The sequence below is a fragment of the Chiloscyllium plagiosum genome, chromosome 13 (assembly GCF_004010195.1).
Source record: "Chiloscyllium plagiosum isolate BGI_BamShark_2017 chromosome 13, ASM401019v2, whole genome shotgun sequence".
NCBI lineage: Eukaryota > Metazoa > Chordata > Chondrichthyes > Orectolobiformes > Hemiscylliidae > Chiloscyllium > Chiloscyllium plagiosum.
The window spans coordinates 7,943,959-7,968,349 of record NC_057722.1 but is presented as its reverse complement, the minus strand read 5'-3'; the positions used below and the strand labels follow the sequence as shown (position 1 = coordinate 7,968,349).

The following is a 24,391-nucleotide window of genomic DNA, read 5'->3' as shown; positions in this document are numbered from 1 at the left end:
TCTTTACCCCATCCATTTGTTCTCCAATATGCAGATACATGACTGCCAAGCCATTCTCAAAGGACAAGGCAGAAAAATTGATCTGTTGTTCCTTTTGAATGTGTTTGACTTTTGAAAGAGTACAGCTGATAATACCACACTTTAATGAAATGCTATGTACATACTTTGTTCCACCGTAGACAGGATTGTAGAACTCCATAGTGATGTTGTAAGCATACCAAGAAATGGGAACCATTGCACAAATACCTGTCAACCAAGCAGAAAGAATGTGTCAAACTTCAGACGTAAAAGCAGATAATGAATGGAGCATTTTTACTGATTTGCTTAAGTTCTACTTAAGGAGTGAATCACAGAATTGTAGAATGGTCATATCACAGATTGAGGCCATTCGGTCTGTCAAGTCTGTACTGGCTGCTGCAATAGCAGCTGAGTTAATTGCACTCCACCTCCCATTTCCTACAGCTCTGCATCTTTTTTTATAGATGCTCATCAAATCCTTCTTTGAAAAACACGCCTGACTCTTCCTTTAGAGTATTCCAGATCCTAACTACTCACTGCATTAAAAAAAATCTTTTCCATGTGTAATTGTTTCTTCTTTGAGTGATTACCACAAATTGGTGCCCTCTGGATCCTAATCCTTTCGTTTATGAGAAGTACGTCAATCGGCATGCCCCGTGATTTTGAACTCTTCTTCTCTTTACCTCTTCTTTTCAGAACAACCCCAGATTCTTCACTCTATCCTCATATTTGACATCCTCCAACCCTTGAACCATTCTTGTAAATCTTCTCTGTACCCATTTTAGTGAAAGACTTTGCTGAAGCCTTTTAAGACTGGAGCCCATTCTCCAGCTGAGGGCAACCCCTTGTGTTTTATACCCGTCTCTCATAGTATATTGGGTTACTACTCAAATATTCCATTTTTCAAGCCTGGGATCCACATATCTTTTTAACCACTTTTTCAACTTGCCTGGCGAGGTTCAACCATTTGTCCTTATAGTCCTGCAAATCTCTCTGTCCCTGAAAACCTCTGCAAAGACTGTAGCCTGCATTTTGTGTTGCCTCCATGAGACCAAATGAAGTAGGACCACAAGGAGGCCATTCGGCCTCTAAAGCCTGCTCTGCCATTCAATAGGACCATGGCTGATCCGCCATTCCTCAATCACAATTTTCTGCTCTTTCCCCCTAACCCTTGATTCCCCGACTAATCAAAACTCTATCTATCTCAGCATTAAATATACACAACTCTCTGTGGCAAGGTGTTCCAAAGACTCACAACTCTCTGAGAGAAGAAATTCCTCCTTGCCTCAGTCTTAAATTGGCACCCCTTCATTCTAAGATTATGCTTTTGTTCCTAGACTCTCCCATGAGGGGGAACATCCTCTCAGCATTTACCCTGCCAAACTCCTCAAGAATTCATTATGTTTCAGTGAGACCACCTCCCCTTCTTCTAAACTTCAATGAGTAAAGTTCCAACCGGTTTAACCTTAGTTTATAAGACAATCCCTCCATACCAGGGATCATCCTAGTGAATTTTCTCTGAACTTCCTTCAAAGAAGTGATATCTTTCCTTAAATGAGGGGACCAAAACTGCTCACTATACTACAAATACAATCTCACCAGCACCTTGTACAGGTGCAACAAGTCTTCTCTACTCATATACTTCAATTCCCTCGGAATAAGGGTCAACATCTCATTAAATTTCCTGATTACCACTTGCATCTGTGTAGTATCTTTCTGTATTTCATGCACAAGTGCCACCATATCCCTTGAGTTGCTGCTTTCTGCAGTTCTTCACCATTTAGCTAATACACTGTTCTTCTGTTCTCCCTTCGAAAATGAACAACTTCACATCTTCCATCATCATACTGCATTTGCTTAACCTGTCAATATCTCTCCATAAAGTGTTCCTATCCCTGTCATAGGCTGCCTTTCCACCTACTTTGCCACTTCCTGCCAACAGAATCGCTCCATAATTCTCTACGTTAAATTTCATCTGCTAAGTGTCTGCCTGCCAGTCAATGCCAACTTCAAATTTGTCACTGACCCCTCAAAGTTCACTTTCTACTTAAATGCTATCTGAAAATTGCCCTCTACACCAAAGTCTAATGCATTAGTATTTATCAGGAAAAGCAAGAGTCCCAGTTCTTGTGGTTCTGTTCACTGAGCTGGGAATTTGTGTTGCAGACGTTACGTCCCCTATCTAGGTGACATCCTCAGTGCTTGGGAGCCTCCTGTGAAGCGCTTCTGTGATCTTTCCTCCGGCATTTGTAGTGGTTTGAATCTGCCGGTCGATGTGCTTATTGATTGAATCTGTGGATGAGTGCCATGCCTCTAGGAATTCCCTGGCTGTTCTCTGTTTGGCTTGTCCTATAATAGTAGTGTCCATCCGCATCAATGAACACCAACTAGCCACGAAACGACATGACCAGCTATCTTTAGTAGCCACACACACAGATGATAAGCAACATGAATTCGACTGGGACAACACTACTATTTTTGGACAAGCCAAACAGAGAACAGCCAGGGAATTCCTAGAGGCATGGTACTCATCCACAGATTCAATCAATAAGCACATCGACCTGGACCCAATATACCGACCACTGCAACGGACAGCTGGAACTGACAACCGGTAGCGGCAGATTCCAACCACTACAAATGCCGGAGGAAAGATCACAGAAGCGCTTCACAGGAGGCTCCCAAGCACTGAGGATGTCACCTAGACAGGGGACGTAACGGCTGCAACACAAATTCTCAGCTCGGTGAACAGAACCACAACAACGAGCACCCGAGCTACAAATCTTCTCACAAACTTTGAGTCCCAGTTCTACTGAGAAACTACATTGTAGACCCTCCTCCAATTCGGCAAAATTGTATTCTGTTTCCTGTCAGTCAGTCAACTTTAAGCCCAGAGCGTAACCTAATTGGAAGAAATTTCAATTATGAAATATCTTTTGAATAGTGACACTCATCCTTGGAAATGAATAATCAGCTCAATCAAAATTTATATGGAAGTTTTGCTAATGTTAAGTGGGCTATTCAATAATTGATCTCAACGCAGTTCCTGAGGAACTAAAGGCTATCTTCAATCACAGCCTCTGCATAAGTTGTCACTCACACTGAGTGGGTAAGAAGCTCGATTGCAGAGAGTCAACATTTGAACCATGATTGATTAGTACTTGGGACTCAGTTACTGTTCATGTTGGTGCTTCCAATCTGGAATCTGTTTTCTGAAACCAGGGTGGAAGCAGATTCAATGGGAACCTTTCAAAAATAAATGAGGACAGCTTCATGAAAAGCATCAATTGGAAGGGCAACATGGATTTGGGGGATGAGGGAGTGATAATGAGGCGGGACAAAATGGATAGCAGTTTCAAAAAGGCAGCCCAGGATCAATGAACTGTGTCCCCTCCTTTTTCTGTGCTGTATGTTTTTATGGTGATATAATCGCTAACTTGATCTCAAGGAGAAACACCAAGTAAAGCTTACTCATACAACTGGTACTTTTATTATCAATCTGGCATTTCAATTACAACTAGTCATTTACTTGTGATCTGCAGCACCCAATGTGACTCATGTATTTTTTACATGCAAACATATGGACATCCAAATTAGGAGCAGGATCCTAAGGGTCTATCAGTCCCTTTGCCATACAACAAGATAATGGCTGATCATATTGTGGCCTCAACTCCACATTCCCATCTAGCCCCTAAGACAATTGACTCCCTTCAGAGTCAAAAATCTATCGACCTCTTTCTTTAACGTATTCAATAACGTACCTCCGTTGTCTGGAGAATAGCGGTCCATAGGCTCACTGTCCACAGAGAGAAAAGGTTTCTCTTCACTTCTTTCTAGATAGAAGATCCCTGATTTTTAATTCATGTCCTCTAGTTTTAGTAACTTCCATGAGGAGAAACATCCTTCAGGTTAACTCACCCGTCTGATATCAGTCGAGTGTGCCTATCCTGAACTGTTTATGATGCATGTACATTCTTCCTTAAATAAAGAGACCAAATCTTGTATAAAGTACTGGAAATGTGGCCTCACCAACACTCTGGACCACTCCAGTGAAACATTCTGACTGTTAAATTCCATTGCCTTTTCAGCAAACAGCATAATTCCATTGACCTTCCTAATCACTTGCTGTAGCTGCATACTAAAGGTTTGTGATTCATGTACCTAGATATCGAGATCCCTCAGTACTTCAAAGCTCCTCAGTCTCTCCCCATTTAACTAATATGCTGCTTTTCTATTCTTCCTGCCAAAGTGGACAAATTCATGTTTCCCCCCATTATTCTCTCATCTGCTTTCTACTTCTGTCTGTAAACTTATCCTATCTATACTGCTTTGCAGACTCTTCTATGTCTTTTTCACACCTTGCTTTCCTATCGATCTTTATATCATCAATTGATTTAGCAATAAAACATTTGGTTCCTTCATTCAGTTCATTGGTATAGTTAGGAAATAATTGAGATTCAAACACTGATCTCTATAGTGCACTATAGAGTCATAGAGTCATAGAGATGTATAGCACAGAGACAGACCCTTCAGTCCAACTCGTCCATGCCGAACAGATATCCCAAACTAATCTAGTCTCACTTGCCAGCATCCAACCCATGTCCCCACAAACCCTTCCTATTCATATACCCATCCAGATGCCTTTTAAATGTTGTAATTGTACTGTCTTCCACCACTTCCTCCGGCAGCTCATTCCATGCACGTACCAGCCTCTGTGTGGAAAAGTTGTCCCTTGGGCCTCTTTTATAACTTGCCCCTCTCACCTTAAACCTATGCCCTCTACCTCTGGACTCCCCCACCCCAGGGAAAAAAACCCTTGTGATTTTATAAATTTTTATAAGGTCACTGCTCAGCCTCCAACACTCCAGAGAAAACAGCCCCAGTCTATTCAACCTCTCGCTATAGCTCAAATCCTTCAACCCTGGCAACATCCTTGTAAATCTTTTCTGAAACCTTTCAAGTTTCACAACATTCTTCTGATAATGAACTACACCCAATATTTCAAATGTGACCTAACCAATGTCCTGTACAGCCAAGCATAACCTCCCACTTCCTGTACTCAAAACACTTGTTAATTTGTGCTAATCTAAATACTGCCCATTAATGCCCAGTTTCTGCCAACTTGCTACACTATAAGCATATATTTTACCTTTGATATAGCATTTTGTCAAATGTCATCTGGAAATCTAAGTACAGTACATCCATCAATTATCCCAAGTCTGCCTTCTCAGGAAGATAAACACTATTCCACTGTGCTTTTTCAAAAAAGAGCAAATGAGTTCCTGGCCACTGTTTAACCCTCAACCATAAGAGGCACCATCTCGATGATTTTACAAATGTTTGTGTGTCCTTCTCATCAGCCTGCAGCACGTGTTGGGGGATTTCAAGTCAACACCCACGCTTTTCCATCCATGTGTTCTCAAACTCCATTTAAAATATATCACCAGCCATGGACTAGTTATTCCTTTTGTTCAGTATGTAACACACCATTCACCTGCTTAACCAATTGTTTGAAAGTTCTTGTCATTGTCTTACCTGATAGAATGAAGACAAGCCCACCAGAAAGGGATATCTTTCCTTTAGCTTTCTCATCCATGCTCCCAATATTGGTACATTTCAGGCCAAACAGAGCCATCAGTGTACCGATAACTCCCAGAATGATGGAGATGATCATGAGTGCCCGACACGCTTGGATATATGCTGCAAGAGAAGGAAATAAATGTTTAAGTGTTGGTGCAAGACTGAGCCAGGCGTGGTGTGGAAACAGCCACAAGGAGAGGTCCTTCATATGAGCCACCACAGTGTGCATGGAAACATCTGAACATTAATATACCCAATATTTTTCTCAACACAGCTTCAAGAGAATTTCCTTCTTCCCTTTCTAGCTACCTAATCCAGACAATATTGAAGCATGCAAATTCTTCTGGCCATAAGAATTATATGTGAAGTGTTTGGATGAACATGAGCCACCCTTAAGAGGTCACAGCATGGGTTTGCCATGCTAATAGCCAATCTCTCTCAGAGTTGGCACAAGAATGATCAATTTGTAATGTGGAGGTACCTCATTGACATGTTTGGGACTACTCCCCTGAGGCTAGAAGACATACATCCTGATGGGTAGATGTTTGAGCGCTCTCTGTTGATTCTGACCCTCTTCTGCCTGTCCTGGGAGTTCTTCCCACTAAAATGGAAACCTGAATTTCCCCAGGAATGGGATGAGGGGCCTCTGCTGACTGGCATCTGTAAAGTTGTTGTTTTATTGTTCCTGCATCTATCCCAGGAATCAATTGATCTTTCTTTGAGTGTACAATGGTTGATTCATAGGATCTGCCCAAAAATAGGTAAGTTTTTAATTCCTCAACCCTTGAGGAATACAAAAAGAATCCCTTAAAACTCACACTAAAATTATTTAGCCATCTGTCTAGGATATTTGCAAAATGTTGAATACAATGATGAAATTTGTTGAATACAGCATGGATGCTTGAAGAACATTGTGTGCTGGGGTCCACATGTTAAGAAATCCCATGTTAAGCTGGACACAGAAGTGCAGTAGTGACTGGGAATATTCTAATTCCTGCCCCCACACTATGTTGAAAATGTGTTGCTGGAAAAGCGCAGCAGGTCAGGCAGCATCCAAGGAACAGGAGAATCAACGTTTTGGGCATAAGCACTTCTTCAGGAATTGATTCTCCTGTTCCTTGGATGCTGCCTGACCTGCTGCACTTTTCCAGCAACACATCTTCAGCTCTGATCTCCAGCATCTGCAGTCCTCACTTCCTCCCCACACTATGCTGTCAAGTCTCAAAACTTGAGATGCTCACATAATGGATCACTCCACGAACTCATGATCCTTATGGGAAGCTACATATAACAGAGTCACAAACTGAACACCTGATCACAGTGTAGATCACATTCAGGACTCTTGCTCATATTAAGCATGACCACCTTCCAGCATGCGACAGTGGGATCATCTCTTGTAATCTTATGGGCAGCAATTCTCCAAATGTGGTTCTTTCTATAATCCAGATAGAGAATTCAGAAGAAACCTCTTTATCTCGTGTAGTGAGAAAGAGGAACTTGCTATCATATGTAAGTTTGAGGTGAATAGGGTTGATGGTTTTCAAAGGAAGTTGAGACACATGAAAGGGAATGGAATAGCAATGGTTATGTGAAGATAAATAGGTGAGAAAAGCTGGAGGATACGCTAAATTGAAACTTAAACAGTGGCACGGACTGGTTGGAGTTGAATGGCCTGTCTATAATTTTAAAAATTTTAATTTTTATGCACGTCTTTTCTCTCCGTCTGTGTGAGTGTATTTGCTCCTTCTCTATCCTTATTGTAAATCCAATGAGCTGGCCTTGCCATATTGTATAAGATGCAAAATAGTAAAAATAGGATATATCCACAATATTATTGAATGTCCAATCGGAATATAGGCATAGGCTGTTCAGCTAATTAGCTTGGATCGTGTTTCACCTCCACATGAGCAGTCATTCTAATTCCATGTATTTGTCTTCTTCCCATTTTCCTTTTTCCCTTAGCCGTCAATATCCAACATTCCCATCCTGCTATCACCTCTGCCTCAACTGTGGCACTGGATTCCACAGTCTCACATTTCTCAGGAAAAATAGATAAAAGCTTCACTGATTTCAAAGTACATGTAAAACAGAATAGAACACAATTGGAGCTGACGTTTGACTCAGGCAACAGTGCAATGTGGTGTTAGTGAATTTGCAGCCCCTTTTACACACTGCCCAATTCATTTTCTGCTGTAAGGGCTGTAGAGTGGAATGCATTGTGGGCAGCATATTCACTTTCATCATTTCAGATTAATCCAATTCTAATTTCCTAACGCAAGGGTTAATACAAGTTCTAGTCATTATGGAATTAAAGATGTGAGTGGTTGAAATTAAGTTGGATTCTTGGGATGAATGATGATGGATAGATTATGTTCAATAAGACAAATTACATTTCTCACTCTTCCTTATATTGCCATATTATCTATTTTGACTCACTTTTTAAAGAGTCACAAATCTGTCAGATTCTGAGATTCTATCTGTCTCTCCTTCCTCTATTAATCTGAAATGCAGTATTGGTGTTATCTCACTGACATTACCTCAAATATATCTTCATTTGTTCTGCTTTCAATATTGCTGGAGTCTTCAACTTTGGACACGGACATCATTTTTTTCTTCAGTCTGATCACATTATGTGAGTACACACATGACCACTCACCATGCTCACATATAAATGCAGACATGTTGGTGGTGGCATCTTACAGTTCACCTAGACAATCCCCTAATGTATTCATGTTGCAGCCTGAAGCTATGGATAGGAATGGTAATGCTCCAATGCCCATGCCATCAACAGCTGACCAGGAATCTCTTCCAATCTATCTGCTTGGCATTGACATGTGTTGAAGGGATTTGCTGTTTGATACCCATCCTATTTGGCTGCAATATGAAAGCACATTGTTTGAGCATGGACTCTATGGGACTTGAACCTCAACACACTGCTTCTGGCTTAGATGCAGGGATAAGATAACGATGCTCAAGACACCAAAGTGTGCCTATGTAAACAAGTACATAGGCACACTTGGGTGGGCGGGAAGGTGGGCAGCACGGTGGCACAGTGGCACTGTTGCCTCACAGCGCCAGAGACCCGGGTTCAATTCCCGCCTCAGGTGACCGACTGTGTGGAGTTTGCACGCTCTCCCCGTGTCCGCGTGGGTTTCCTCCGGGTGCTCCGGTTTCCTCCCACAGTCCAAAGATGTGCAGGTCAGGTGAATTGGCCATGCTAAATTGCCCGTTGTGTTAGGTAAGGGGTAAATGTAGGGGTATGGGTGGGTTGCGCTTCGGCGGGTCGGTGTGGACTTGTTGGGCCGAAGGGCCTGTTTCCACACTGTAATGTAATCTAAATCTAATACAATACCCAATGCTGTATGAAAGCATGCATAATACCTGCAAGCAATGCTCCCATAAATTAGGTAAAGTTGTTGTCAGTAGACCAACGATAGATTTTTAACAAGATCATTTTTGAAATAAGACACTGTCACTGTCACAGCTGTTGACCTAAACAATTCTCTTTCTTCTTCCAGACCCATAAACTGTGATTAATGAATGAATAAATAATTCAATTGACTAGAATTTCTGAGTTTCATTCATAAGTGTTGTTAAATTATGTCCTTCTAAGTGGAATCCTTCAAATATTCTTGCGGGTGGAATTTAAGTCCAATTAGACTGCACCTAAAGAATGATTAACATTTATCAGCAACACCTTCGATCTTGTGAGCTTACCTTTTCCTTTTTTGGTAATTTTCCTTGGGAGCTTAACTCATATAAATTATGACACTAAACTGGTGGGCGAATATTTCACTCATTGCTGCGACGGCGTGTCACTTTTCGCAACATCATTGTCCTCGGTGAAGCTTTGACCTTGTGTCATGGATTTTCAACTGGTGTTATCCCAGATCAGTAATGCTACAGAAACACAGCTAGCCCGCTCTGATTCTCCTCCAAGTTACATTTTGAAACAAGTCAATGGCCCCATATGCCAGGTGGTGATAGGCACTTAATCTGTAATATATGTTTTATAGCAATCTTAAAGCCACACAAGCACCTTCCATCTGTAGCCTTCAAGGTCTTGCCGTAACAGGTTTTATATTTCATGGAACCTTCCTTGGTAGGGTGTATTGGCAGACATATGTTTAGGTCATAGCAAGGGTGTGTCAACCGTCCACAACCTAATTCTTGTTTGTTCATTGTTGAGCCATCCTACAACCTTTTGCTAACATCACAACTAATAAAGACAAAATAGGGATTAAACAGGACACAATTTAAGTAAATTTCTGGTCACATTGAGTTCGCCAGAAGACATCTATATCTAAAACTAATATTTCCACAAATTGAATTTCAATTCGCGCGGTTGGATAATTTCCTGAATCATGCAGGAAAGGTTCTCATTTTGTGACACTCCCTAAAATATCACCATTGGCTAAAGACATAGTACAGTGCATTGTACTTCTGCATGCTTCAGTGAATTGAAACATTTCATTTAGAATATCTTGAAGGTTGACGCATATTTGGTCATAGAATCATAGATTTGTAACCAGGTGCATGGACAGAAACAGTGGGCTCCAGTGCTGCTCCAGGCCCGGGCTCCTGGCTCCTGACCTCTGAGCTGAAGACAATAGATCCTTTAGAATTCGGGTTCTAGTTATCAGGCTCTGAAGTAATCCACCGTCCTAAGCCTTGCTTCCTGAAGCATAGACTTACAATGAAGAAGGGAAGCTATTCAGTTCATCATGATCACGTCAATTCTTTGAAGGAGATATCCAATTAAATCCAGATCTCACCCACCTCCTTCCCCATCTCCGTGCAACTTTCCTATTTCAACCATTTCTCTGATTGCCCCTGCAATTTGGTTTATTAGTAACTATGATGAGCGTACATTAAATGCATAAATATTTCACTATGGAGGGAAATTTCTGCCATGAAAGGGTGAGTTACATCATTAAGGTAAATTCAATGACCTTTGGTTGCCCATACCATGTCTTACAGGAAACAGAGGTGAGAGGCAAGTCTGCTTAATTGTCTGATTCCTGTTACCTTTCAATGAGGTTTAATGCTGGCAGTATGGGATCACTGAATTTATCCATTAGTTACCAGCACAGCCAAGGTTTTTATTTATATTCTTTCATGGAATGTGGATGTTGCTGGCAAGACCAGCATTTGTTGCCCATCCCCTACTTGTTACTGAGCTGAATAGTTTGCCCTGCCATTTCAGAGATTAGTTAGGAGTCGACCACACTGATGGATCTGGTGTCATATGTAGGCAGGTAAGGATGCCAGATTTCCTTCCCTGAAGGACCTCTGTGAACCAAATGAGTTTTAAAAATGATAATTGGTGATAGTTTCATGGTTACCATTACTGCGACTGGCTTTTAATTCCAGATTTATCAATTAACTTCACATTCCATCCTCTCCCATGATGGGACTTGAACTCATGCCCTCAAAGCCATGCGCCTTCAACAGCACCTTCCAAACCTGTGACCTCTGCCTCCCAGTAGGACATGGGCTATAGGTGCACAGGAACTCCATCACTTGCAAGCTCCTCTCTGAGCCACATGCCATTCTGATTTGGTACTATATTGCCGTTCCTTCACAGTCACTGGGACAAAATCGTGGAACTCCCTTCCTTACAGCACCGTGAGTGTTCTTATAACCCAAAGGCTGCAGTGGTTCCAGAAGACAACTCACTATCCACTTCTCCAAAGCAATTAGGAATGAGTGATAAATGCTGGCCTTGATGCTCAAATCCCATGAATGATTTTTTTTTATAATTGAAATGATCTGATTTTATCTTTTCTGCACTCCTGAACCTTAGCCACTTTGATAAGGTCCCCTTGTAATCTTCGATCTCAATGTCTGGTCTCTCAACGTTTTGGGCCTCTGGATTATTAATCTAGTGACATTATCAATACAACACCATTTCTGAATCTACAAACATTAATATTGTCTCATTAATCTGACTACTATCACTATACTAGTGTTGGTAATGCTTGATTCTGTGCGTTCTATTTGTGGGCAAGAAAGATGCAGACATTTAATATGGGTATAATGCAGGGTAAAGAATGGAAAGAAGACCATTGGAAGGATATCTTTCTTCCTTATTTAACATGGAAGCACACAGCTGGACTCCTGTTTTCAGGAAGTGTCTATCTGTAGCTGGGTGTTCACTTGTGTTACATCTCACCCATTGTACTTTGGCAGTTCTGCTGTCCACGTGCCACTGGCACTCAAATTGTAATCTACCAGCCCTGCCATATTGTTGCAACCTAAGTGCAGGGTGGTTTAGCTGGCAAATGCTTGGTAAACCTGGAGCAGTATTGTACAATCCATAAAAGAACTTTTGACTCGTCAAAGGGAGGTCAGTTAAATGATCAGTGGGCTGTTAACTAATCATCCAACGGCGTTTTGAAAGTTCCACTGCCCTTGCACCTGTAACTTCACCAAGAGGGCTGTAATAAATACTTGTTTGAGGAAAACATTTTCTGGAAAAAAAGACAACTAAAGTTGCAGATAATTTAACATTACTCCCTCCAGTCCTGGCAACCCAATTCACTTTGAAATGATCTGGTTTTATCTGTTTTGCACTATTGAGCACCTTAGAAACTTTGATAAGGTCCCCTTTTAATCTTCAATCTCAATGGCAGGTCTCCCAACTTTCTTCATCTCAGTTTTGAGATGATTACTGCTCCTCATCTCTACACCATCCCCACTGCAGTTACAGCCTTTCAGTAGCGCAATTAGCATTCAAGTATGATCTGCCCACTGCATTGAAATACAAAGTTATAAGCTTCTCAGACATTCACCATCCCATCCTAGATATATTCTCACATGCAGCTTGTTATTTTAATAGATTCATCATCACATTTGAGCAGATGAATTTCATCAAAGTGAGGATCACTGATGGACACTTAATGTGCAAGGTATTTTTAATTTGTTTAGAGCAAAGAAGATTAAGCAGAGAATTCATAGGAGTGTTCAACAATTTTGTACAGAATTGATAGAGGAAATAAGGAGAAACTGTTCCCACTCATGGACACGTTGTTAAGTAAAGGGATACATTTAAGATAATTGACTAAAGAAACTTGGAGAGATTAAGGGAAATAATTTTACACAAAAGCAGTTATGACCTGAAGCTTTTTGTCTGAAAGGATGGTGGAAGCAGATGCAATAGTAACTTTCAAAAAGTAATTGGATTTATACTTAAAAAGCAAAACATTTTACCATTATGAGGAAAAAGCAGAAAGATTAGGACTAATAGGATAATTCTTTCAGATATTATGCTAAGAACAGTGGGTTCTTACTGACTGATTAATTCCTCAATGATTAATTCCTGCAGCATTATTTAATAGTGCAGCAAGTGCTCATTGTATGAACAATCAATGTTCAACTTCCATCATCTGAGGCTTAATTCTCTGTGACTTTTATAGATGAAAATGCTTTCTTTTAAAAAAAAAGATGAAAATCACTGACCTACGATGGTCACAGTTGATCTCTAATCAGGTTAGGCCAAACTTATGAAGCTATCAATAAAAAATATCCGGTCTGAAATTAACATGTCATTAAAATGACTGAAACCAGTCATTAGGACTTATATCTCCTGTTTCATTTACACCTTTTGAATGTTTTACATATTGGGATGAAAGTTACCTGCAGATTATCCAGCTTGGGAAAAAAAAATGAAGTTAGGCATGGGAATGTACAAATGAACTGTATTTCAAATAACAGCTTTTGGGGCAAGCAGGGAGGGAAAATATACTTGTAACAGGAGAACTGGAAGCCTCTCTCTCTTCCTGTTTCACAAAACTTCTTTAAAAAAGCACCCAGTGAGAAAGCAAATTGGAAACATATCCATTTATCAAGAACGCAAAGATATCTACAAATTTTGCTCTAGTTGGGGGATACAGGTCATCGATGAAACAATTGTGGTCTCAAGTTAAATTGAACAGTTCAAAAACTCTAAAGACTTTTCAAATTGCAAATTCTTAATTCCAACCTCCCTTTTTAAAAAAACTAAACACTTTCTTTTTTAAACTTTACACCAGTGCTTGTGCATGTGTTTGATGTTGTCTTCCATTATTTTTCTTGCAGCTAGCAAGTACTATTATCCTTCTTTCCTTCAGTCAAGAAAACTTTATAATTAATTCCTTAAGATGACATATGCCAAAAAGTTAAATATAGTCCTTGCAGCTGAATGTGGGGATTAAAAAGAGGGGAGCTAATTCACCCCTCCTCACTTGGTTGCAACAATATACAATAATTTGGTGGATTTGAAGTTATTTTTTAAAAAGTCATCAATTTGCAGGATTTCAGCAAGCCAGAAATCTACTTGGAAACATCTGCTAAACTTGCATTGTCTTTCTAAACTGGTTTAATCCCAGTTACATAAATCAACCAAGAAGATTGTCTTAACAATTAGCTGATTCCTAGATGCTAATTAAATAAAGATTAAATCTAAAAAATAAGACTCAGAGAGTTAATAAATCTTAGATAAATATATATCGGTAGAACTAAGTCTTACTAATTGAGTAAAAGCTCCATTTGAGCCAAAATATACAATATCCATGCTGTACATCTCTCTGACTCTATGACTCTATTTCATGAAAATTCTAATGTTTCTTCCTTGAAAATCATGGTTTCAACATCTTATATTGTGTGTTTGATATCGTTAAAAGAAAACATCTTCTTCAAGGTTCGTAATCTGTGCCTATAATGCTGGTCTGGGTTTCTGCGCATCCATTTTGATACTTTCACAGCTCCTGCGTGGCACTGATGAGCCTCAAATCAAAATGGAGATCACGAACTACCTAGTAATAGCTTGATGGTCTTGTAAACCAACTGAAACTTCAATAATGATGTAACATTTCACTGTAAAGCAACCATAATGTTTTCATTGATATTTTTGTTGTTCCAAAGATTACAACCAGTTACCATCAGTTAGTCACCATACATACATCTCTTAAGCATCTACCTGCTTTTTAATTCTTTTTAATGAGATCACTTTGCTCAGAGGTGCAAAATATTGCCATCATTACTAAGTTGCTGGAGAAGTTAATCTAATAAAGCTAACGGTCATCGCAATTGACATAAGCGTTTGTTCCAAGCTACAAATTTCAGAACGTCACTGCTTTAGAAAGGGTTTAACTGAGAGCGATAAACAAAACGTTTTCCTAAGAATTTAGCCTGCTGGCATTTACTTGTATTACAGTACCAATTGTGCCAGATGATGATTTGAAGTTTAAACTGTATTCACACAGATCAGCATTTATAGAGTCATAGTCATGGAGTCATAGAGTTCTGCAGGACAGAAACAGATCCTTTGGGTGCCAACCAGATATCCAATATTAATCTAGTCCCATTTCCTGTAACCTGTTGATTCACACATTAAATTCAGTTAAAATAAACACTATCCTACAACACAAATCTACATGCATATTATTAATACAAACCTAATTTCAATGAAAAAGCATGGAATTACCTTCAGATGAATAAGGAGAAAGTGCAAACTTTCAGTGATGGTACAAATGTAAGCCTTTCTTATCCTCATTCCTTTAGCCATATCAGTTTAAATAATAGGCATCACTTCATGTTAAACAAAATATAGAAGGATTTTCTTGAATTGACATTGACCAATGTCGCTTGTCAGTATTAAAATGCCAATCAATTTTTAAAGAAAAGAAGATTGAAAATTTAAAGAAAGATTCTGCAACAATTCAATCCTAATTTAAAAGGAAGTCGATTGGATGAAAGAACACTCTTGCGCAATTATTAATCTACTACTTTTTAAAACGCTGGTGGCTAGTCTTTTTTGGCTAGGGAGATACTGTTCAGTTAAAATTACTAACTAACACTCAGTTACACATTGAGACCAAGCCACGAAGATAGAGTGATTTAAAAAAAAGTTTTAAAACAATCTCTTTGACTGGTAGCCATTCATACAACAGTTAGGTGGTGATCTACCAAGACTTTCAACATGTAACATATCAAAGTGTTTAAAAAGAAATTCTACTGTTATTAGTAAAAGTGAAGCACTTACAGGATAGACCAAGCATGGTCTCAAACATTCGGCAGTTGAAGACGCCAGTACTATCTTGGGCACAGCTTTTCCACAAATTTTCGTATAACCTGGAGCTTGTGATCACACTTCCAAAAACTGTAGAAATCTTCCAATAATTGTTCGCCAATGTGGATCCAGTCAGCATCCACCCTGCCACCCCCATCAGGAAACCAGTAATCTCAATAGCTGCTGCCATAGTCAATCTGTGTTACGGTGTGTTACTTCTCCCAAGATGGAAACCACAAAGAACAGGAATAAAGAAGCTCCTCTCGTTGCGAGCTTGAGCACTGGGAAACCTCTCACTTCAAGTTTAGGTGCTCTTTCCGTCTCTGTCACCCTGTCACTCTGCGTGCTTCATAAAGGCAACTCAACCTTCGCTCTCTTGCTCAAAGACCATAAAATGATAAGGTGGCACGTAAACGGTAATAACCGGGTGTGACCTGGGGTGGATGTGTTAATTACTCAGGTATGGAGTTTCTAGGGCAGAATAATGGTATTGATTCTACAATTATATGCACATTTAAAAAAAAAACAGCAAAAAAGACTGACACAGTGGTATATTTATACATAGCTGTTAATATTGCACAGTTATTGATTGCAATGTGAAAGAAAATATTTGAATTGACATTCAGATGAAGCAATAAGCTGTGGATCAGGACAATCAAACATTTGTTTGAAACAATGTTTTGGCTTTCAACTGAGATTTTTGTTACTCTTCATAAATTTTGTGCAATGAGTTGAAACCCAAATGTTGTGCATTGACTCATTGTTCAAAAAGATACTCTGAGAGAAATGTTCTTATTAGTTTCACCATATTGGAACTCTTGAGTCAGACAGTGAAGTTCAGTTAATATTTGACAAGATATTGATCTACAGTATCTATACTACAGGGGACTTTCAGTGAAACTCGACATTGAGAGTGATACTGCAGGGTGAGCAGATGATTCACTTTGAGAAAGGATTATTATCAAAAATGCAGGAAGGTTGAATGAAGAGATATTTTGATCTCACAAGTATGTTGCAATGATTGGCAATCAGGAGATGAATTTTAAAAATAACACAGAAACATTGGGAAAAAGCCTGCCAATAGTTAAACAACTGAAAATCTCTAATATTCGAGCTGATGGACCAATGGATTCAGATTTTATTCAGTGGGATCGAGTTTAGATCCAGCAGGGAGACTACCAATTTTCTTGCTAAAATCAGTCACCTATTCTATCTAGCTGAAGAGTTTGGGTAGATTTAATCCAATCATAGTTGTGTGAAAAGTTTAGAGATTAGTCGCCTCTTTTGCAAAGAAGTGGCTGTTGGAGAAAGTGACAATGTTATTCCTGCATTAATATAGGTCACATTGGAATTGGAGGATGAAGTAAATGGCTGGGCTGAAGCCAAACAGATTCCACTTGGTCAAACCTGGGATGCGCATCGGGTGGAAAAGTGAAAAAGAAGGATTTGATTTTGGGGAATTCCTCAAATAGACAAACTTTAAACAGCTTTTCGCAATAAAAAAATGACGAGTTGTCAAAGCAATTTGTCTGACACTGACACACAATCACATGAGTACCAAATTTTAAAAGGAATAACAATGTGACATAAATTGTTGTTCCCTTTGAAATTTGCTATTCTAGCGTATCTGTCCTGATGAGTGCAAGATGAAAGGTTTCAACAGTATGTCATGCTTTCAGCAATACTCAAGTTCTGCACCAACAAGCAATTATACATAGATCTTGCTCTTCCAAAACTGGAAGTGTAAGCAGTGAGATCGGCACGATGGCTCAGTGATTAGCACTGCTGCCTCACAGTGCCAGGGATCCAGGTTCAATCCCAACCTTGGGTGACTGTCTGTGTGGAGTTTGCACATTCTCCCTGTGCCTGCATGGGTTTCTTCTGGGTACTCTGGTTTCCTCCCACAGTCCAAACATGTGCAGGCCAGTTAAATTGGCCAAGCTAAATAGCCCATAGTGTTAGGTGCATTAGTCAGAGGGAAATGGGTCTGGGTGGGTTATTCTTTGGAAGGTCAGTGTGGACTTGTTGGGCTGAAGGGCCTGTTTCCAAACTGTAGGGGAATCTATTCTAATCATGATTTAATCTCCCAGTGGGCAAGTTAGTGAATATTTTCTAAGTTGTGGTACCTTGCCAGAACAATGAAAAGGTTCTATGTTCTATCTCTCGTATGTGCTGGGTTTTCTGACTTCATGACTGGAGAGGTCATGGGAACACTGAAATTGCAGTACCCCAGAATGAGCTCCTTACAGCCATGATGGACCTCCTTCTGCACATATGTGTATGTTTGGCCACTAGGTGGAGATAGCACTGGGCTGAATCAGATATTTAGATTCCTGATGAAACGTCGACTCTCCAGCTCCTCGGATGCTGCCTGACCTGCTGTGCTTTTCCAGCACCACACTTTTCGACTCAGAAATTTAGCTGCCTTACAGATATCGGCTTACTTGGGCAAAGTGCTAGAGGCGGTCATTGAAACTGAAATCTCGATGGTAAGAATCGAACAGAGGAAAGGCAAGAAAATTAGAAGTAATAAAAGAAGGAGGAGCACTTTCAAATTCCATCTTTGCCGATGTGATAGCAATTGAAGATGTGCTTGTCTCTATAAGAGATTAGCTGGGTTGGTCCACTTGTTTTCAGACAAGTGATGTGGCCTGTGATTGTCATTAACAATGAATCTGATTCTTTTCTGAGGTGCATTGGTCAGAGCCTGATCGGTCACCGGGTGGATTTCCCATAATTCCTCATCCTTCATTGATGTGTTTTCGAACAATCTCTCCATGTGTTGCAAAAGTCTGTTTCCCTATGCAGTTTCCACATTTCACCCCTTTAACATGACATACACCCGAACTTCAGAATTTCCCATGTCCCAGAACATGTCATTCTGCAGATAATGGCCTGCTAAGTGTGCCTGAAATTCTGCTATCTGCATCACTTGTAGTTGCCAAGCCTGGATGTGGACTGCTTCTTACAATTTCCCCATTGGGACTCTTTGTTCTGAAGATATAACCAGGAATTCCAATTGCTATAGAGCATGGCATGGTGCTTCCTGTTAGCAAGGCTACAAACGAGCACCCTAAACAGCATTTAGGAAATGGAATTCACACCATTCTTTAGAAATGACAAGTATTGAATGATTTCATTCCCCATGCTGTGGGACTCAAAGACTCCAGTTATATACCCCAAGGCCAGGCATGTCTAATTCTAAAAGAACCCACTGAAGAAGATGGGGTAAGTAGATAAGATTTCGAAGAATTCGTACCTTCTCAACCTTTGACAGCCAAAGTGCCATTTTTGGGGTTGTCACCATTGATCATCAACCAGAATAATTTTTGGTTGATGGTAGTGGACTTTTGCGAAACACACTGGCAATGGTATGAAGTGATGCTGATTTTCCCTATCATTTCAGTTTGCATGATGCAGCATCATGAAGTTTTGTTTGATGTATTCATGGAACACGTGCATGTCTGGCTAGGCCAGCATTTATTGCCTATCTGTAATTGCCTTTGAGATGGTACTGGTGAGCTGACTTCTTGAACCAATGTACTTGATGGGAGGGTGGGTGGGCGGGGGGTGGTCAGTGGTGGAGGTGTTCCCAACAATTCTATGAGGAAGGGAGTTCCAGTGTTTCAAACCAGTGAAGGGACAGCGATTATAATTCCATGTCAGGATGGTGGTTAACTTGGAAGGAAATGTGCAGCTGGTGGTGGTCCCCTGCATCTGCTGCCCTTGTGGGTTTGGAAGGTGCTGTTAAAGTAACCTTGATGAGTTGCTGCAATCAATTAGGTGAATCAGTTATGTGAATTGGCCATGCTAAATTGCCCGTAGTGTTAGGTGGAGGGGTAAATGTAGGGGAATGGGTCTGGGTGGGTTGCTCTTCGGAGGGTCAGTGTGGACTTGTTGGGCCGAAGGGCCTGTTTCCACACTGTAAATAATCTAATCTAATCCTTTAGATGGTGCCCAATGACTCCCATGTTTGCAATGGTGCAGGGAGTGAATGTTGAAGGTCATGAATGGGGTGCCAATCAAGTTGGCTGCTTTGTCCTGGGTGGTGTTAATCTTCTTGAAGCAGCACCAACTCAGCCTCCCTTGCCTATTAACAACACCAGGACTAGAATCAGTGGCTGGATAAAGTGAATAGATTGTATGAAGTTGTTGAACAACTGGAGCTAAATAGTAAATATTCATCGAGATGACATTTAGTCTGTCAGATAAGAATAAATATATTTCCAATTCCTAAAACTTTAGACCAAACAAACGTGACCCTTGAAGGATCTGGGAAAGGAGTTCAAAGTAAGAAAGAGTGAAAATTATGTATCAAAGCTTTGCAAGAACAATGGTGCAGGGATGTATGAGATGGATAGAAAAAAATGCTCAACCATGTTAGCAGTGTCTTCACTGTGGCAAAAGAGAAGTCTGAAAAGAAAAATATAACATTTGAAGCTAAGTATAACAGCTGAAGGAAATTCAGTTGTATAACAGTAAGGGAGAAAATCACAAAAGGTAACAGGCAAAATCGAATCTGAGGCTGCGCACAAAATCGTACATATTCTGAATGTCAATATCCCGCAAGTGAGAGAGTTGAGCAACGTGCCCTCTCGAGACAAAGATATCCCAAATCAAATTAACCACTTCATTGTAAATGTGATGCAAGTCCTAGACTGGCTACATTAGCTCACTATGATCAAATCCCTTGGCATGGGTTGCATATACCTCCCAAGTGTTGAGAGGGGCTCAGGAGAGGTTTTGCGGAGCACTAACAATTATTACAAAAGATTCATTGGAGGACTGGAAAACTATAAGAAGGTAATTTCTATCTGAAATAAAAAGGTGGTCAAACAGAGAAAGCAACAATTGATGTTCATCCATTCCACACAACCTCATGGGACTGGTAATGCCATAGTTACCTGTACATTAACAATCTACATAAACAGCATCCAGTAGATTCAGGAGTCTGTCTAGCTGTTGCCTTTGACTTCTTTGAGCAGGTAGCTGCCTGAATGGGCTGAGGGAAGCCCTATACCGGTGCAGTGATGGCAAAGGTTCAAGTGAATAATAATTGAGCAAGCTGTCAGGGGCTAGGATATGCCTGGGTATGGATTAGAAGTTGATTGAAGGAAAGGCAAAACTGTCGGCAAAGGAATCTGGGGAGAGAAAAGGCCCAGTAAAATAAATCATATGGAAAACGTTTTTGTTTTGTGTTGGCTGGAAGGAACAGGAATTGGCTTGCAATGGAAACCCATGAGGCCCCTGTATCCCAGGCCTCCTTCCCCAAGCTCTGACCATGACACCCTGTCATTGCTGCTCTGACATTGCTGCCCTGTTCACATAACTGACTGTTAGGTGCCATTCCTTCGGTCCCCACTGGTGGCCTCTGACTCCTGCCCAATAGTGAGGTAGACCTGTTGGCCAGGCTGATGTGATTGATTGACAGGACCTGTTCACGTTGAATCCCAGAGCCTTTCACTACGGAGAACCGGGTAGTTACCTAACCTCCTCTCAATTTGGCTTGATTTCTAGTGCTTGTCAGGACCCAAGTGGAGGCAGACTGGTGCTAAAATAACACCTGTTAACCATCCTTCCAATTCCCCACCATGGTAGCCTCATGTGCAGAGGGAGGAAGAATCAGGCATGGCCAACGTTCCACACAATTGGCAAAGGCCAATTTAGGTGTCTAACCTGGCCTTAAGGACCATTTTTAATTCAAAATTAAAATCTTTAAAAACAGTGTGGGTGTCTGGCCCCCATTTCAGTCTGAAGACCACGTGGAATATCCACCCCAAACTATTTGCAACAGACGTTAAAATCAGGACTTCAATTTCTGCCAATGAAGCGGGAGTTGAATCTGCTAATTTAATAACTTGGACAATTATTCTGTCAATCTGACAGGCTATGAGAGTGGGTAAAGAAGTGGCAGATGGAGTACAAATGGGAAAGAATGAAGTTATGCGCTTTGGTACAAAGAATAGGGCATAGACTGTTTTCTAAATGGGGAAAGACTTTGGAAAACTAAAGCACAAATGGACTTGGGAGTCCTTGTTCAGAATTCTCTTAAGGTTAACATGTAGGGTCAGTTAGCAGTTCGGAAGGCAAATGCAATGTTTGCGTTCACCTCACGAGAGCTAGAATACAAAAGCAGAGATGTACTGCTGAGACTGTATAAGGCTCTGGTCAAAGTACATTTGGAATATTGTGAACATTTTGAACTCCGTATGTAAGGAAGGAAGTGCTGGCACTGGAAGGGTTGGAGAGGAGGTTTACAAGAATGATCCCGGGGATGAAGGGCTTGTTAAATGAGGAGCATTTGAGGTCTCTGGGTCTGTACTCAATGGAGTTTAGAAGGAGAATCTGATTAAAACTTACAGAATACTGGGAGGGCTGGACAAAGTGGAAATGGAGATGTTTTCACTACAAAGAGAGACTAGGACTTGCGAGCACAGACACGGGGTGAAGGGGCGGCCCTTTAGAAATGAGATGAGGAGGGATTTCTTCCGCCAGGGCATGGTTAATCTGTGGAGCTCATTGCTACAGAAGGCTGTGGAAGTCTAGTCACTGAAGACCGACATAGATAGGTTCTTGATTGGTGAGGGGATCAAGGATTACCAGCAGAAGACAGGAGAATGGGGTTGAGAACTAAGTCGGCCATGATTGAATGGTGGTGCAAACTCAATGGCCTAATTTTGCTCATATATCTTATGGTCTTCCACCTAATTAATTGATATGTTAATTGCTTGCCATCTCATTTATTCAATGTTTCTAGCTCAGATCATGAAATTTCTAGTTATTTAGCACAGAACAAAGATGGAGGAAGTGAGAACTGCAGATGCTGGAGATCAGAGTCGAGAGTGTGGTGCTGGAAAAGCACAACAGGTCAGGCAGCATCCAAGAAGCAGGAGAATTGAGGTTTTAGGCTTAAGCCCTTCATCAGGAATCCTGCTGTGCTTTTCAGCACCACATTCTCGACATTGAACAGAGATCTAAACCAGCCAGCGGGCAAAGGTGAGAGGCACTTTCAACAAACAGGCCTTTGCCCTGTGCAAATAGACAGAATTGATTGCTGTTGTTGAAGATCATTTATAATACAGTGATGATATTGAGATAAGGGTTACTTTGATATCAGTGCTTTAACAAGAAAGAGGACGAACAATTAAAGGATTGTTCATCACTGAAGATTAACACTGAATAGTGACTTGACATAGTCTTCCATCAGAACCACTCCTATGTAATCTCTCCTGCTCCTTGGATAAGTATCACTTCCTTTGGCAGTACCACTTAACCATGTGACCACATCACCGTGCCTTATTAATTACTCCCAACTTCACTGCACTCTAACTGTTAATATTACTCAACCTTCCCATGTTTGTTTTGTTAGTCTCTACTTAGTCTCTTTTACTTTTGCTGTACAATCTTTGATTACACAGAGGAAGGACTCAGTGAAAATTAATTCATCTGTTCTCTGCTTGTGAAATGTAAGGAATAAACAATCCCAGTGTTAAGAAGAATTAAGTGTTTTTATTTTCCAAAGTTAATAGCATTGGGTTCAATTGCACTCGGATTAATGACGTTTGAAGGAGTGTCTCTAATCATCCCTGAAACAGATTGTCCTCTGGGGTTAGACCTGTGTTCTACTGCGTTGAGAACTGATTTCATTAAATCCTAATACCTTTCCCCAGGCTTCCATGATGGCCTCTCCTTCTTCTCTCTTCTCTCATTCCTGGCAAGTGTTAGGAACTGTCTGTGAGCCAAGCCCTGCATTTCACCTTTAGACCTTTGCATTTTGCATTTTAAAACAACCCCAGACAGTCACCATGCAAATCCTGATGAACGTAAAAGAAATCTGCTGAAACCCAGGATGTGTTAAATGACTGCCCAGAATGGGCAGTGATGTTGTTGGGCCTAAAGGGTTTGAGTTATAAGGAGAAACTGGAGAGGTTGAGACTTCTTTTCCTTGAGTGTAGGAGATCGAGGGGTGTCATGAGCCACATTGGTAAGGTAAATAGCAAAGGGATTTTCCCTAGGGTGGGAGAATTCAAATCAAGAGGGCATAATTTTAAGGTTAGAGGGGCAAGATTTAGAAGGCACCTGAGGGGTAACGTTTTCACACAGAGTGTGGTGCATGTAAAGAATGAACTGCCAGAGGAAGTATTGGAGGCTGGTGCAGCTAAAGCATTTAAAAGACATTTGGACAGGTACATGATTGGGAAAGGGTTAGAGGGATATGGGCCAAATGCAGGCAAATGGGACTAGTTTGTTTTGGGAAACCTGGTCAGCATAGATGGTTTGGACCGAAGGGTCTGTTTCCATGCTGCATGATTCGATGACTGCATTTGCTGAACTCTCATTTCTGCAGTGATTGCGATCAAAGGATTGTCGCCCAATGCTGACAGGCCCTGGTAGCCTCACTGCACTTTATGTCCAGTCTCCAATTCTGCGTAAAGCCCTGAGGCAGCTCCTGTTGCAACCAAAGTAAAGAACCATTGTTAATGTCAATATGATCCATTAGGGATTACTACATACCGGAAGCTAAAAAGTCTTGCTATTTGATACTAGGGACAGAATTCCATTGGCACTATTATCAAAAATAATGGTGTTCCAAATCCCGAGTGATGGAGTGAATATCTATGATGATTAGGGTGAGTGCATGCACCATTTATAGTAAAATTGGTTATCCACAAGGGGACGTTTACAGGATGTTAAAAGTGCCAAAGTCTACCCCCTCCATAATTTCTTAGAACTTACTGTGGTGAG

General features: G+C 40.7%; 1 protein-coding gene across 2 annotated transcripts in view; it reads right to left on the bottom strand.

The window, feature by feature from the left end:
* Positions 1 to 24,391, bottom strand: part of LOC122555730 (claudin-15-like) — a 42,373-nt gene that overhangs the window by 5,610 nt on the left and 12,372 nt on the right. Inside the window, exons 1-3 of one of the 2 annotated variants that reach the window (XM_043701788.1) lie at positions 15,620 to 16,095; positions 5,551 to 5,715; positions 165 to 246 (exon numbers count right to left, since the gene is read on the bottom strand). In XM_043701788.1, coding sequence (XP_043557723.1) covers positions 165 to 246; positions 5,551 to 5,715; positions 15,620 to 15,836 — 464 coding nt within the window. In that variant the 5' untranslated portion in view covers positions 15,837 to 16,095. Of the gene's footprint in view, positions 1 to 164; positions 247 to 5,550; positions 5,716 to 15,619; positions 16,096 to 24,391 lie in introns of those variants that run through there. The other variant, XM_043701787.1, reaches the window with a different exon arrangement.